The following is a 14,048-nucleotide window of genomic DNA, read 5'->3' on the forward strand; positions in this document are numbered from 1 at the left end:
TCTTAGCGTGAAATTTCGTCGCACACACAATTTGCCGCCTCAAGAACCACCAAAGAGGGAGTACGGCGGAACAAAGGAACCACTGAGCAACTCCACCTCCACAACCGAAGGGAAAAAAAAATCAACAACCCTATAAGACAACCCGATAACCGCGTCTGTTTCTCCAGGCAGACTGTGTCTTGCGTTATTACTTCAATATGGCTGAGACCGATTCCTTCCTTCATCTCGCGCGGCCTTTGGGCCCAGTGACGGTGGGGTCTGCACCAACCACTGCCCCTCTGAATGTGGTTATTCAACCTCAGGTAGGGACTGTATGCGATGATGTTCAGGGAATATATAGGTATTGATATAAAGTAACTTAAGGCTATTTTCTCTATCCTCGACCACTCGCTCCGCCGAAACGCCGATCAAGATCGAGTCATTGGAACGCTTTTGGGAACGCGAAGTGAAGATGGAACCGAAGTCGAAATCCGAAGCTGTTTCGCAGTCGGACACACAGAGACCACCGATCAAGTCGAGGTAGACATGGAATATCAGAAACAGATGCTCGCACTACACCTCAAAGCGAACCCCAAGGAAGTCCTCGTCGGCTGGTACGCCACCTCCTCAGAATTGAACACTTTCTCCGCCTTGATTCAGAACTTTTACGGTCAGAGTGATGGAACATGGCCACATCCTGCAGTGCATCTTACTGTCTCCACGGAGCCCGGGAAGGATATTGAGACTCGTGCTTATATCTCTGCTCCAGTCGGTGTTACCGTTGAACGGGCCGCTGATAGCGCTGCTTTCATTCCTGTTCCTCATGAGATTCGATATGGAGAGACTGAGAAAAATGGTTTGGAGGCGATTGCCAATGCGCGGGATGCCGAGGACCGACAGACGAATATCTTTACTGATATTGAGGCTTTGGAGCGCGCGATCGAGGAGGTTATTGGAATGATTGATCGGGTCTCGAAATACGTCGAGGCTGTCATTGATGAGGAGGCGCCCGCGTCTACTGCCCTTGGCCAATTCTTATTGAACGCACTTGCATTGGCTCCTAAGGTTGAGCCTGCAGATATTGAACGTGACTTGTACGTTTTCCCGGTATACTCGCATATATATATGTCATGGACTACATGCTGACATTCTTTACAGTAACAACCACATCCAAGATGTCCTGGTTGTCTCTTACCTTGCCAACACAATCCGCACACAAATGGAACTTTCAAACAGACTTGCTACCGCCCAACTCACTCTCGGAGGAGCCGAGAGCGCAAATGCCGGTGAATCTGGTCAACGCAACCAGCGAGGTGGCAAAGGTGGTCGAGGAGGTCGTGAGGGTCATCAACAGCGCAACCAAGAAAGGAATACCGAGGAAGTTCGCGCATAAAGTAGCCGAAAAAATGGGGAAAGTCTTTACGAAGAAAAAGAAGCACATGCCATGCCATGCACATATCACGATCATGTCTGACTATTGCTTGCTTTCATAAAGTATTGTCTTATTTAGAGGGAGATCTTCTTAATTCTTTCCTTTCTCGTCTTTTGTCGTCGATTTCTCTACGTCTCCTTGGCTTTGGTCATCTCGACTACCAACAATAGACTCGGAGGGAGACAAGATAAGAAATCAGAGGAAAGGGGCACGGCGTCTTGGAGTATCCAGTCATGTCATAGTCAGTTGGCATTCATATTATAAAGATATTTAGTGAGCTAGACATGACCTTCTAGCTTTATTCTTCGACTGAATGAATGAAATGAAACTAGATGATCATTGAATTAGTTACCCTTACTCTTGATACTCCTATCTGTGAACCCTTCCAATTAAGGTAGATGCAAGTCTCTTCGTATCATCATAATGAAGCCCGTATATCCATGGAAACTGATAGCAGACGATATCCAGCCAAAAGGCAAAACTCCACCCATCAAACGCCGTAATATGCAATGAATATTGTTACAATCCGGACATCAGCAGCTCAACCATCAACTTTTCGTTTCTTCAAAGCATTCTCATCCGTAGCATCCGAACCCCGTCTCCCAGCATTCCGTTTCCCTTTCCCCTTAGCCTTCTTATTCCCCGTTCCAGTCGCAACAGTCCCATCGACGCTAACATCTAATTCTTCAGCGACTTTCCTCCCCGCCGTCCCCACCTGATCATCATCATGATCAAAGATCTTTCTTGCATCCTTGAGCTCTCGATCCATTTGTAGGAGCTGCTGAACACGACCTAGCTTGTGAGGGTCACGACGCAATGCGAATCGGAAGTCGTCCACTTTGATCTTTTGGCGTCGTGCATAGCTTGCGTATGCGGCGGCTTCGTGGCACATTTCTAGGATGAAGTCGGTGACGATTTCGTCTAGGACGCGGACTGTTTCGGGAAGAGGGCCTGGAGGGCAGTAGGGATGGGCATCGCGGTCTCCGTAGCCGGATAGAAGAGTTCGCACTTTATTCGAGAAGTGAGCTAAAGGTCATTTGAAAGTAGAAGAATAACGTACAGTCGCCGGCAAAGTTCATCTGTCCTTTGTGCCTTGCAGCACGAGCGCGAGGTTCTGCCATTTTTGCTGCGTTGTATGTCTTTTTCTTTCTGGCTTATGTATGTGTATGAGGGCTTCTAACCGGTGGATATGAGATCCCGGAAGTAGATAAGTAAAGGTGAGAGTGAGTAACGCAAGATCGTAGCTGCTAGTCGCAGTGATTGTTGAGGAATAGTCGATGGTTGCGCAGAATAGTCTGCCGGTGACTGAAGGCCTTGCCGTGGCCTAATCAACCCATAGGCCAGTTAAGAATAGCCTGAGACCTACAACGGAGACTTGTTCTGATGTCAATAAATTTGACGTTGAATGGAAAATATGTTCGTCGAGTACGACTGGCTAGATAGTGGAGCCGATGACATCTAGAGCGGAAGTCTTAGCGCGCGTCTACCTAATCCAACTTTCCCATTACATCCTTCAAGCTGTCCTCAAATACTTTGGATATCTTAGACCAAGCCAGCAACTGTCCCCGGAGCATACACGATCATTTCTTCGACTTCAGACGGAGTGAATCTCAAACGCGGAAAACCGCACAATAATCATGGTGCATATATCTCTACCCGATGAACAAGTCTGACCGCTAACCCTCTAAACCTCATATAGTCCGCTCTCTTCAACTTCCAATCCCTCCTCCTCGTCTTTCTCCTTATAATCTGTACGAGCGCTTATGCCCATTCGATGATGCCCGGTATCATGGATCGGAATCAACACGGGTACTTCCAGTTCCCCTCGCCCTAAAAAGGGAACTCTGTCGGATCGTTACTGATACGAACTGGTGTTTGATAGGTTTATCGGCATATTCTGGAAATGCGCCAGAATAGGTGAACGGTTGAGTCCGTATGTTAGTATATGTTGCGTTATTATGGCGGTAAGTCTGGCTTTCTGCTTATATTCATGCTGGTTTTTGTTCGGGAGTTCAGAAGCTAATGGTGCTCTTGGTTAGATCTCGATATTCATTGGTGACTGATCAGAAAGAGTATATATGTACAAAACTATAACCATGTCAATGTTTTATGAATCATAGATGAAAAGGCGTATGGTACACGAATTGTTTTCAAATATCCATCCATCTTTCTACAACGCCCCAGGCCAAAGGAAATCACGATGATAATATAAGTACAAGTAACCTTTCTATGATGCAAACCCCCTGATCTAGAATCTAGCGTAAATGCAACGGTAAGAAAGGGGAGGAGATATGGCCATTTTTGAAAGTAAACTAATGCTTCTTCATAGCAATAGCCAAACGCTTGAGGCCCTGGTCCAACAGCTCTTCGTTCTGCCGTTCCAATAATTTCATTTCCTCCTCCATGAGCTTCTCCGTTTCCTGATCAAGGGCTTCAATCGCAGCCTGTAGTCGCTCCGGATCGCGAGCAAGACGCAGCGCTTTCACCGTGAAGTTATCCGGGGAGAATCCATGTTCATCCATTTCCCTCATCGCGGCAACTGTAGCCGGGATATCTTGGTTTCTGACTGTTCCGTTGATAATCACGTTCCATGTTACTGCGTTGAGTGGGACGCCGCTTTGCCGCATGATTTCTCGAACTGATGCTACACCGTCCACGTCACGGTGGGAGACGAAGACGCTCATCAATGTGTTCCATGTGTATGCATTGGGCTTGGCTGGTGTGATGATCCTGTCGCCAAGCTCGAAGGGTTCTGATTGAACCATATCTTCCACTATCGAAACACATTCCTTCAAGTCCGCACCAAAAGGACGGAAAGAAATTATGAACTCGTTATATACCTGTGCAAGTTCGACCAGTGGGGTAATAACGGGATGTCTCTGAGCAACCAGTTCGCAGAACCGTTTATAAAGACGTATAGTGGCTGTGTTTCGAGGATTGCATCGTAGGTAGGCTGCCATCATAATCATTAATATGACCCTGCTGGGTTGCGTGTCTCGTGGAATATCCACAGTGTTAAATCGTTGGGGAATAATTCCAAGTTCTCGAAGGGGAGTAGGATCAAAGTAGCGACAGTAGACATCCATCAAATCTGTAAAATGTCTGCCGGGATTATCTGATCGGTAGGCATGCTTGGCGCCGAAGATGTAGTGACTATGGAACACCTTGGAAGCGACATATTGGTTGTCTTTGAGTTCTGGGCGTAAGTTGATCTCCTGTAGAAGAGTATCGACCCGCTCACGATCCATTCGTTTCACAGCATCAGAGAGCAAAATGACGTAGGTATAGGAACTGAATTCCATGCCCTGTCCTTTCATATAATCCAGCATGTCGAGACCAAGATGCGGGTCTCCCGTGTCGAAAGCATTCGAAAGAACCACATTCATCATTTCCAGGCACGGAGTCACTCCTAGTTTCAAAACCTGTGGAAGGATCTTAAAATTGCGTAGGCCATCTTCTTCCACAACTTCATCCAACTCAAGAAGCTTACAGCAGTGGCGAAGGATAGCTTCCGAATTCATTGAAAGTCCCTGTCGATCCTCTATCGCAGCAATCGCACGAAGACACTCCAGTGCTCTGGTAACATCCCCAGCTTGCGTACAGACATTCATGAATGCAAGCAACGTGTAAGCTGAAATTTGTGAGTCTCGGGACCGCATGATATCCATAGCCCTATAGGCATTCTGCTGACCCGCACTCATCGCGTACAATCTGACACCACGCTGTGGTAGAAGAATGACTGGCCATCTCTCCGGATCCATACACTGAAGAAGAGCAGCACGGCGAGCACGGGGATCGACTTCTTTGTGGAAGTAATGAAGGTAAAGCATACAATCGCTTACCATCGAGAAGGGTGGATATGGTGCAGAATCTGTAGCAATCAAAAAGTCGGGCATCAAAGCAGGAGTAGTGCTTAATATCTGGAGAGCGATGAGAGGCCATTGTCGGCTTTTGGCGCGCTCTCCATATACTTCCCACAATTCTTTAAACCCCTCCACACCTTTCTCCTTCAGGGAGTTAAACAGTTGGTGAGTACCCGTATCGATCATAGCTGGCGGGTGCCAGGCTTCCAATTTCCCTTCTGACTTGCATTGGAAAAGGTTTTGGAAATAATTAGTCCATACTCGTGGGACGCCTTCGACGGAAAACATTGACGACAGCCTAATTTTTATATCATGCTCGAATGCTTCTTTTGTAATGAACCTGCCCTGTCTCCGAAGTGCTATCTCTGCACGTCTAACAGAATCTCTAACCTTAAGAGGAACCCCTTCATCTTCTTGAGTGTAAAATTTCAGAGGACTATGGTCCTCCTGGCCAGACTTTTTGCCGTTTAAATTCACCCAAACAAACTTCTTGTCCCTCAGTCGCAATGCAGCATTCTGCCGTTTCGGATTCACTTTTTCGGTACTCCTCGAAGGATATTTTGTCAGGCGGACTTTATCGACCTCGATCCGACGAATTGCCAGCGAATTGGATTGAGAGTTATCATCTTGCATGCTTATCGCCAGGTCATCTTCAAAATTTGCCGTTGACTCCAAACTCGTCGATAACGAAGACTGGGTGTGTATGAGGCGTCGCAAAACATGTCCAGAGAGCCGACTCGTCTCTTGAATACGACAATGTGACAAAACAAGACCGCTGGCATTCGTACAGCCTGACCGTATCGAATCCGGGTTATTTATACATCGACTTGGTATCCTCTTCGTCGGGTCAACGCCTTTCGAAATCCATCTTGGCGAGGTCCCTCTTGAGGGAAGGGAAAGTTGCACGATGTCGCAGCGCGCGAGAGATTTAGGGAAGTTCGGCATTCAGGATTCGGACATCGAGATGAAGGGTAAAGCGTTGCGATGTCGGCTCGTTCTTGTAGGTCGAAAGGACGTTCGGCAACCCCGATGCAACAGAACTCGACTCAATATATCCCTACAACCTGCATGGCCGTATGTTGCAGTCGAGGTTTTGTCGGCGAAGTGGTGTGTCTAATTGAATTTCACAGGTGTCTCGAGTGGATTGAATGACCATATCTCGAAGGCATAAAAGATCTTGTGAAGAAGGCGGTGAGACTTCTCCCGAGCATATTGAGAGGTCATAAGTCGTTATTCTACCCAAGTCAATTATGGCTGTGTACGTCAGTGGTAGACGACTGCCCTCCTATCTTTTAATAGGCGGTAGGCAGGAGTCCAGGGTTCGATCCCCTGCATGGTCGGCCTCTTTTTTTTATCCCTCCTCCTCGCTCCCTCTCCAACCGAGGGTTGTTGAGCAACCTCACACAACACAACGGTTTTAACCTTTTTTACATATATCGGCTCTTTCTTTTATGCTATGTGGAGCCTCAGAGATCGATGGTCTAATGTAGAGACCCCCTCGGGTCTCTACATGGAATTCGATAAACTTGCCGAGCGTTGAATATACATAACTATACCTGATGGCGCTACTCACTTGGACTAGCGAGATGACAAGGATAATCAAGAAGAAAACCGTGAGCTACCCTCCTGAGGTAAAACCACGCATCAATATATTTCTGGATGTCTCTGCCGTCCTCCTTACGCGCTTCTTCGAAAGGAAATTGAAGGCGACCAAACTCATTCGAAGTCAGTACGGAGTAATCGATACAGATCAGGATGGGGTCTTCAAATAGGCTCAGCACTAACATACGCTCTATCTACTTCTTCATCCAGTATAACTACAAGAGATATTATGCGTTAATCTCATAGATGGTCTCCCAACTCCTTGGTAATTCTAACCAAAAAGTAATTAAACTAGATACTGTATTGTCAGATTTAGCTGCTCTCTAAGCTTATTATATTGATAATTTTCTCGACGACAAGCTCACCTCAACAACCAAATTACGGATCAGAAAGCCTATTTTAAGTGAGGCCCTTACAAAACTATCATCTCACCTAGCTACACTTCCGTCACAGCCCTCGAGATGACTACAGATCTCATAGATGACCTGAACTTCACAACCGCTTGCCGGGTGGCATTTGCTAGATTCCTCCGCATTAGAGAATTCACCTATAAGAGAGAAGACCTCGACGCATCCTCTATCTTCTCCTCAATGAAGCTGACATGTTCGGACATTAGATTCTCTCCTACACTAGACTATGTCCAACTCACACCCAAGTGAAGCAAGACAGATTATCATTATGAAGGAGTATAGATTATCCTTGCCAAAATAGGAGATGGAGCATGCCTAGTCGACGTTTTTCAAAAACTGCTCCTTCTTAACTTTAGATGACCTAACCCCCCATTGTTCGTTCTCCTTCTATAGAAGACTGTTTATTCGCAACAACTTCCTCTCTGCCTTATCAAATAAGCTGAAAGCACTTAGACTGCGGACGGGTGGCTATTCAGGCTATAGTTTTTAAAAAGGTGCAGCACAGCATGCTCACAATAATGGGATTTCAGACGACTAGATTCAGGCCCTTGGTAGATGGACTTTAGAGGCATTCAGAGTATATTTCATAACAAATGCATCAGTCTTATACAAGTTCAATCATCAGTTCTAGACAGGCTCGCTCAGCTCTGCTGTCTCTATTAGTTCTACCACTGTCCCCTCCACCATCCTAGTTTGGCCCGGGTCATTTAGCACTCTCTAACGCTACGGCCTAACGCGTTTACGTGTAGGACCTCAGCGACGGGCTGACCCGTTGCGGCCAAACTATACACACATTTCCTACCTTGACTGCGTGAGGTCACCGATAAACCCTCTTCTTCCCCCTCTTCATCTTACTTTGCCTCTCTATTCTTCATCTCCCCCTTTCTCTCTCTCTCTCTTCCTACAAATGAACTACTGATATAAGAAGAAAAACAACACAAAAGAGAAAAAGGAGAATAAATTATTATGGCAGAGAGCAGTCCTTCTATCTTGGACCTCTCGGACCGCCCGGAATCCCCCTCTCAACTGATTGGCAGGCGCAGAAACCGCCTCGTGAACATCATCAAGCAGAACGACCTCCCTCGACTCCGTCAATTCATCGCCTCGTGCTCTCCAGAAGATGTGATCGCCCCTGGGACACCGTATTTGGAGGACACCTTGTTCAATGCAGCCTCCTACGGCAGTCCCGAGGCTCTTCACATCCTCTTAGAGGCGTACACTGCGGCGCCGGAAGTTGTCAAGAGGTTCAACCCCAAGTTCCGTCTGCTGCTTGACGCATGTGGTGCGCTTTATCTTGGACAGCCACGGCAGTCCAGAGAATCGGTTACCGCTTGGGACGGTGGATTTGCATCAGAGAGATGACTCCGGAGCTACGCCGATCCTCTCGGCTGCGGGGTCGCTGATGTATCTTGACAGAGACGCAGATGAAGTAGAAGATGAGGGTCTTCCCTGGGCTGAGTGGGTTCGGGATCGCATTGCGAAGAGCCATCAGTTGATTTATCTCCTTCTCGACCGGGGCTGTTCAGCGACAGATGTTGTTCCCCCTTTGCCAAATGATCTCTCTTCCTGGGGAAGTCAGGTACAAGAAAGTGTGCTCGGGCTTGCTGTGTCGAGGGCCAATGGTCCATTAATTCAACGGCTCATTGACTCCGGTGCCGATATCTACCTTAAGCATCAACACTTCCATCATGCCAGGGTGCCGTTCCAGTTCAGGACCACAAAGGATCACACGTATGATGTCACGGCGCTCCATCTGGCAAGTTTATTCTACCATCCCGATGCTGTTAGGTTGCTCTTGGATCATCAACCTTACAAGGACAATACCAACCCTGACCTGACTTCCTCTTGTGACAGTGATGGGCGACTCCCACTGCATTGGGTAGCTAGCGGCCCTGGAGGTTTCAACTGTAGACTCCTGGATAAGCAGCTCAGAATCACAGAGACCCTTCGACTGCTCCTTGACCATGATTCGGCTGGTATCAACCGTGCTGACAACACTGGATCCACGCCGCTGCACTATGCTGGTTTAAGCCACGCTATGTGCGGTTGTAGCCAGCACGCTGAGCTTGCTATCCGCACTTTACTCGAATACGGGGCTGACCCCCGGATCCCCGATGGCTCTGGCTGTACCATCCTACATCTATTAGGGTACCACTCCCATCAAGGTGACCCCGTGGAGACCACACTCCTGGATTTAATCCTGTCACACGGTGTCAATATCAATCATGCCGAGAAAAACGGGAAAACAGCATTGCACGTCTTTGCTCGGAATCTGCGGCAGGTCTCGGCGGCAAAGTTCTTAATTGAGCACGGGGCGGATTTCCGGGCTCGGAACACTCTCCGGGAGACGCCCTTTCATGCGGCAGCGCGGGGGTTTTTGAATGATCATGTACGCCGTGATGGGAGAGATAAGGAGGTGACGACTGAGAACAAGATCAGGCTTCAGGATGAGATGATGCGTGTTCTGCAGGAGGCTGCCCGGGAGGATACTGCTATGTTGATGAGCCAACCAAATGCGGAGGGTAAAACTCCGCAGGACTTACTGGAGGAGACCAGAAATTGGTGGCAGGGAAGGGAGTAGCCCATGCCAGGCTCCGGAAGAGGCAGAGGCAGAGGCAGAGGGCGGCCAGTAGGAGCATAATTGCAAACCAGGAAGAATATCTCATAAGGGTAGCCATTGTAGCACTTCTGACATATTTTGGAACTATTGAGTTGCCGGAAACTTCGGTTAAACTGCCGTCGAGTATATCTCGGATAGCTATTAACACGTCCAAGTCAATAGGCTTCTAAGTACGAAAGGCTTATTGAAAGCAAAGTCTTGACAAAGGTTGAATATTCGGTTCGATAGAAGAACGTATACTCAAGTTATCACAGTTAATTCAAGACGATCGAGTCAGACTAAGTACATGGTAAATGAGTGTCTATATATGCATAAGTGAAAACATATCGGAACATAGCGTTGCTATATTGGACTATGTTTGTGGACATATCAAAACATATCAACACTATGTTTTGCTATGTCGTTGACATATCGTTCTGTTCCATCATGTATCATCATAGTTAGTTAGCTAGTTAGATTGATTGATTGATTGATTTGTTCATCTAACCGTCCCAGCATCCCCGCAGGCAGCTATACGGCATGTGTCCTAATCCTGACCGCCAGCTCCGGTCCTATATACATGAAATAACTATGTATCTAAATGATTTTAAAATGAAATGACAAGCTAGTGTATGCTTGCTAGAGCGCATTGCTGCTGCTCCGGCTGTGTAGTGGTTGCTATACTCTTGAGGACTCACCACTCCGCTAAAGGTCTAAATTTATACTCCCAAATTGCCCAAGGAGCTTGGTTTCCAACATGAATTTTGCTGCCCTGAAGACGTATTTCCCATCAGAGAGAAGCTTCCTTGCATGGGACGACCATATTCCTTCATTCTTCCGCGCGTTCCGCTCTTCCTTGAACATGGGACAGCTCAGTAAGACATGTGTGACTGTTTGTGCTCCACGTCGGCACTGACATTCTCCATCGTCACGTACATTCTTCCCTCCATGAGGGCATGTAATTTTGCAGTAGTGGCTGCCTAATTCGCTCGAGGTGCTGAATGTTCGAAAACAGGTCTTAAGAGGACAATGGTGGCATTGTCTTATATTCTGCGAAACACCCTCTATGCTGCCCTTCGTCGAGGACGCCCCCGTCAGGCTTCCGAGCGACCGTCCCGAGAATTGCCTATGATAGATGTCGGAATATCAATCTCATGATTCGGTGCTTCCGCACCAATCTGACGCGCACGTACGCACATGTACGCGCAGCGTACGGAATGGGGATACTATTCCCCTAGCGCGTATGTGGCAACCCCCTATATAGCTAGTTAGACACCCCGATCCCCCGTTTCTTGGGGATCAGTCGTCAATATTAGGAATTCATACCGTATTGATCAGGCTCACCACATAGGGCAGTCGGAACGCCCTTCTCCCAATCCTACGCTTCGTGATACGGGACCGGAGTTAAACCGACACTGATCAGTGAGGCCCACAGATCAGATTCTTGGTGAAGCTGAACTCGATTTGTACATGCTCATATGTGTGAGTATTGAACTCTATCGAATTGCTAATATCTATCCTACGCTTCGTGATACGGGATACGATATGACCGATTTGATATTGCTCATACGTACGATTTTGGTTTAGAATAACCAAAATTTGACACTGCGATCCCCTGATTCGCACCTACCACGTATGCTTGCTTCGTGATCTGGAAACGTGGTCAGATTTCTCTTTATCCCGCCGTACGTGAGGCCTTAGTTGGCAATACACGTATCCTCTTTCTTCGTCCGTCCTCCCGAAGGATTCTTATATTCGATTTTCCCCGATTCGTACGTTGTACGTTATTGTACGCTACGCTTTGTATACGACTCCAACCTTACGACCCAACCGTTGCTTCTATCGCCCCAGAAAAGGCCTAGAAAGTACGACCGGACCCCCGTATAACCTGACGTCGTAACCCTGCGCAGAGACATTACCGTTCCGAACGGTCCTCAATCTCAATACCGACCAGGCCCATATTGAGAAGCCTCATATCCGAACCCTCCGTACAAAGCCCACATACGATCTTTACTGCGCCGTCCTACGCACAATCCTCCAATCCGAATAAACCCCCGATTCGTACGTTGTACGTACGATTTCATTCCGATACCGAACCCCCCAAATATCGGAAAAAGACAATATGCTTGTGAATAGAGGTGTCATAGACTCTATGCCTACAAGCTCTACAGCGCAATGCTTCGCTCCGAAGGACGCCACATATCAATCCTCACCATACGCCGCCACTTACCGATCTGCACCGTACGTCTCAATATATGCGCCAACGTACGCTCCTACAATGTATGGATCCGCACCATACGCCGTATATCAATCCTCACCGTACACCATACCTCCAGAATCCCACATTGCCACCCCCCTAGATTCCACGTACCAATCCTACACCGCTCACAAACGTGAAAATATGGAGTGGTGGCAAGATTTTGATCCCGCAGATAGACCCCGTGAGGATCTCGAGGATTACGTCGTCTACAAACTGGTTCAATACGCCAAGTCGGAACGATCATTCAGATTCCCAAGTGTCGAGTTCAGGAAGAAAATTGTATTGGAATGGTATGATAAGGACTTCTATAGGTGGACTGACAAGCATTGGGACTTGGTTGATCCAATTTTTGAAAAATTGATGAATACTGGTTTTGATTATGCTTTTATCCCATTGGTCAATCCACTACCAAGTTCCCTGTATCTAGGGGATTGGGTTAACCAATTAATATGGGTGTATAAGGATATATATGAGAGCTCCTCAAGGCCCTGGATCTCCCCAATTTTTTGCGCTTTGGATCCCCCGATTTCTCGCGCTCCGGATCTTCCTGTTTCTCGCTCTGCCACTGCGGAATACACTGACAATCCTGTTACTCACGGCGCTGCGGATTCCCCTGTTCCTATTGTTCCTGCCGCAGCGGAGTCCACAATTGTTGATTCCCACGTTCCTGAGGCCTCCGGATCCACGAAAATCCTTGCTCCGGAGACCTACATTGACAATATGGGACCCCAGGTTCGCAAAGCCTTGAAATCCGCAAAAACACTGACCCCGGAGATCTCGCTCGAACTGCCGCTCCCGCTACGTTTACGTGGCACGTTCGAACCACTTGTTTGCTCACTTTCTCACTTCCGCCAATACAGGCCAAAAATGCTTGATTTTGGCTAGTTTATATGCTTTACTGTTGTTTCTTGTTGTTATTGCTTATTTTTATCCCTTTTCCTATTCGCGGAGAGCCCCCAGGGGAGCTCTACCCATTTTCCCACTCGTTTTTACGCTCTGATTCCTGTCTTCATTGATTCTCGCACCCCGGATCCATACGTTCTTACACATGGATTCCGGTACGTTTTCTGCACCGTTTTTACACTCTGTTTTGCATCCGGATTTGCACCCAAATTCGCACCTGTTTTTATATTCGATTCCTCACCCGGTTTACAAAGACAGCCTGTCAAAATGGCCAATTGACTAGCCCACTTATACGCCAATTCTTTGCCCCTGGCCTAGCGCCAGATTTTTTCCTTTCTTGGTATATCAATTGCCTGTCATTTACCCCATTTTCTATTCTTCTAGAGAGTTGCCAGAGGACCTCGTTGTTGACCTCGTTGTTGACCCCGTTGTTGACCCCGTTGTTGATACCGTTCTTGCTCCCACCCCCGAAGCGCGCCAGGATGATATCCTTATTCGGAATACAGTGCCGAAGCCTACACGAGGCGCCGTATACGAATCCGTCGTTGATATTGTTGTTGATCCCGTTCTTGCTCCCCTTCCCGAAGCTTGCCAGGGTGATATTGCTGCTGCACCGAAGTATACACGAGGTGCCTATATCACCCCCGTACGAGATATGGCGCCGAAGCCTACACGAGGTGCCATACGAGGATATTTTGCGAATACGCCAAAGCCTCCGCCGCCGCCGGAGCCACCCCCAGAGCGCTATATCCTTATTTGCTTCTTTGTTCGTTCTTTCCTTATTCGCTTTATCTGCTTTCGTTACTCATTCGCTTTTTTCGCTCCACGTATGAAAGCCCTTTTTCGAAGGTCTCACATACGTGAATTCCTGCTCAATCGCACGTTCGAATTGCCAATATCGTGTATGAATCAACGGCTTGATCACCCGTCAATTCGCACTCACCAAATTCGCACTGTACGTTTGTTTTCTACATGTCGTTGTTGATGTCAGGATAAGCTT

At 47.6% G+C, this 14,048-nt stretch overlaps 5 protein-coding genes and 1 non-coding gene across 8 annotated transcripts, besides 2 other annotated features; 4 read left to right on the top strand and 2 right to left on the bottom strand.

The window, feature by feature from the left end:
• Positions 1-62: 62 nt before the first annotated feature.
• Positions 63-1,773, top strand: TSTA_073450 (eukaryotic translation initiation factor 3 subunit EifCf, putative). 3 transcript variants are annotated; one of them, XM_002341302.1, is made up of 3 exons: positions 63-302; positions 364-1,073; positions 1,138-1,773. In XM_002341302.1, the coding sequence occupies exons 1-3, from the start codon at positions 198-200 to the stop codon at positions 1,370-1,372; spliced, it is 1,050 nt and encodes a 349-aa protein (XP_002341343.1). In that variant the 5' UTR covers positions 63-197; the 3' UTR covers positions 1,373-1,773. The 3 variants fall into 3 exon arrangements, with proteins under 3 accessions (XP_002341343.1, XP_002341345.1, XP_002341344.1); XM_002341304.1 differs by having other exon boundaries at positions 63-1,073; XM_002341303.1 differs by having other exon boundaries at positions 364-1,773.
• Positions 1,774-1,786: 13 nt separating this feature from the next.
• TSTA_073460 (transcription initiation factor TFIID subunit 13, putative) lies at positions 1,787-2,834 on the bottom strand. The gene is made up of 2 exons (XM_002341305.1): positions 2,472-2,834; positions 1,787-2,419 (listed from the first exon to the last, which is right to left on the bottom strand). Exons 1-2 carry the CDS (start codon positions 2,530-2,532, stop codon positions 1,953-1,955), a joined length of 528 nt encoding a protein of 175 aa, XP_002341346.1. The 5' UTR covers positions 2,533-2,834; the 3' UTR covers positions 1,787-1,952.
• Positions 2,835-3,723: 889 nt separating this feature from the next.
• On the bottom strand, positions 3,724-5,907 carry TSTA_073470 (pentatricopeptide repeat protein; the record flags this gene model as incomplete). The annotated part of the gene is made up of 2 exons (XM_002341306.1): positions 3,724-5,496; positions 5,536-5,907. 2 exons carry the CDS (start codon positions 5,905-5,907, stop codon positions 3,724-3,726), a joined length of 2,145 nt encoding a protein of 714 aa, XP_002341347.1.
• Positions 5,908-6,526: 619 nt separating this feature from the next.
• Positions 6,527-6,614, top strand: TSTA_073480. Its single transcript has one exon. It is a non-coding gene; the product is annotated as a tRNA-Arg (tRNA).
• A 1,500-nt stretch (positions 6,615-8,114) lies between these two features.
• Positions 8,115-8,189: a sequence feature (CT-rich).
• A 63-nt stretch (positions 8,190-8,252) lies between these two features.
• On the top strand, positions 8,253-9,867 carry TSTA_073490 (ankyrin repeat-containing protein, putative; the record flags this gene model as incomplete). Its single annotated transcript, XM_002341307.1, has 2 exons — positions 8,253-8,568; positions 8,603-9,867. 2 exons carry the CDS (start codon positions 8,253-8,255, stop codon positions 9,865-9,867), a joined length of 1,581 nt encoding a protein of 526 aa, XP_002341348.1.
• A 494-nt stretch (positions 9,868-10,361) lies between these two features.
• Positions 10,362-10,381: a microsatellite.
• Positions 10,382-12,007: 1,626 nt separating this feature from the next.
• TSTA_073500 (uncharacterized protein) lies at positions 12,008-13,912 on the top strand (the record flags this gene model as incomplete). The annotated part of the gene is made up of 4 exons (XM_002341308.1): positions 12,008-12,973; positions 13,097-13,203; positions 13,433-13,814; positions 13,898-13,912. The coding sequence occupies 4 exons, from the start codon at positions 12,008-12,010 to the stop codon at positions 13,910-13,912; spliced, it is 1,470 nt and encodes a 489-aa protein (XP_002341349.1).
• Positions 13,913-14,048: the final 136 nt, after the last annotated feature.

The sequence above is a fragment of the Talaromyces stipitatus genome, genomic scaffold, assembly GCF_000003125.1.
Source record: "Talaromyces stipitatus ATCC 10500 scf_1105507295523 genomic scaffold, whole genome shotgun sequence".
NCBI lineage: Eukaryota > Fungi > Ascomycota > Eurotiomycetes > Eurotiales > Trichocomaceae > Talaromyces > Talaromyces stipitatus.

Excerpts from the sequence above, each read along its gene's own strand:
- TSTA_073460 (XM_002341305.1), bottom strand. The coding sequence starts at position 2,532 with ATGGCAGAACCTCGCGCTCGTGCTGCAAGGCACAAAGGACAGATGAAC. Across the intron at positions 2,420-2,471 it reads GATGAACTTTGCCGGCGACT|TGCGAACTCTTCTATCCGGC; the intron begins GTACGTTATTCT and ends TCTCGAATAAAG.
- TSTA_073450 (XM_002341302.1), top strand. The coding sequence starts at position 198 with ATGGCTGAGACCGATTCCTTCCTTCATCTCGCGCGGCCTTTGGGCCCA. Across the intron at positions 303-363 it reads ATGTGGTTATTCAACCTCAG|GCTATTTTCTCTATCCTCGA; the intron begins GTAGGGACTGTA and ends AAGTAACTTAAG. Across the intron at positions 1,074-1,137 it reads GCAGATATTGAACGTGACTT|TAACAACCACATCCAAGATG; the intron begins GTACGTTTTCCC and ends CATTCTTTACAG.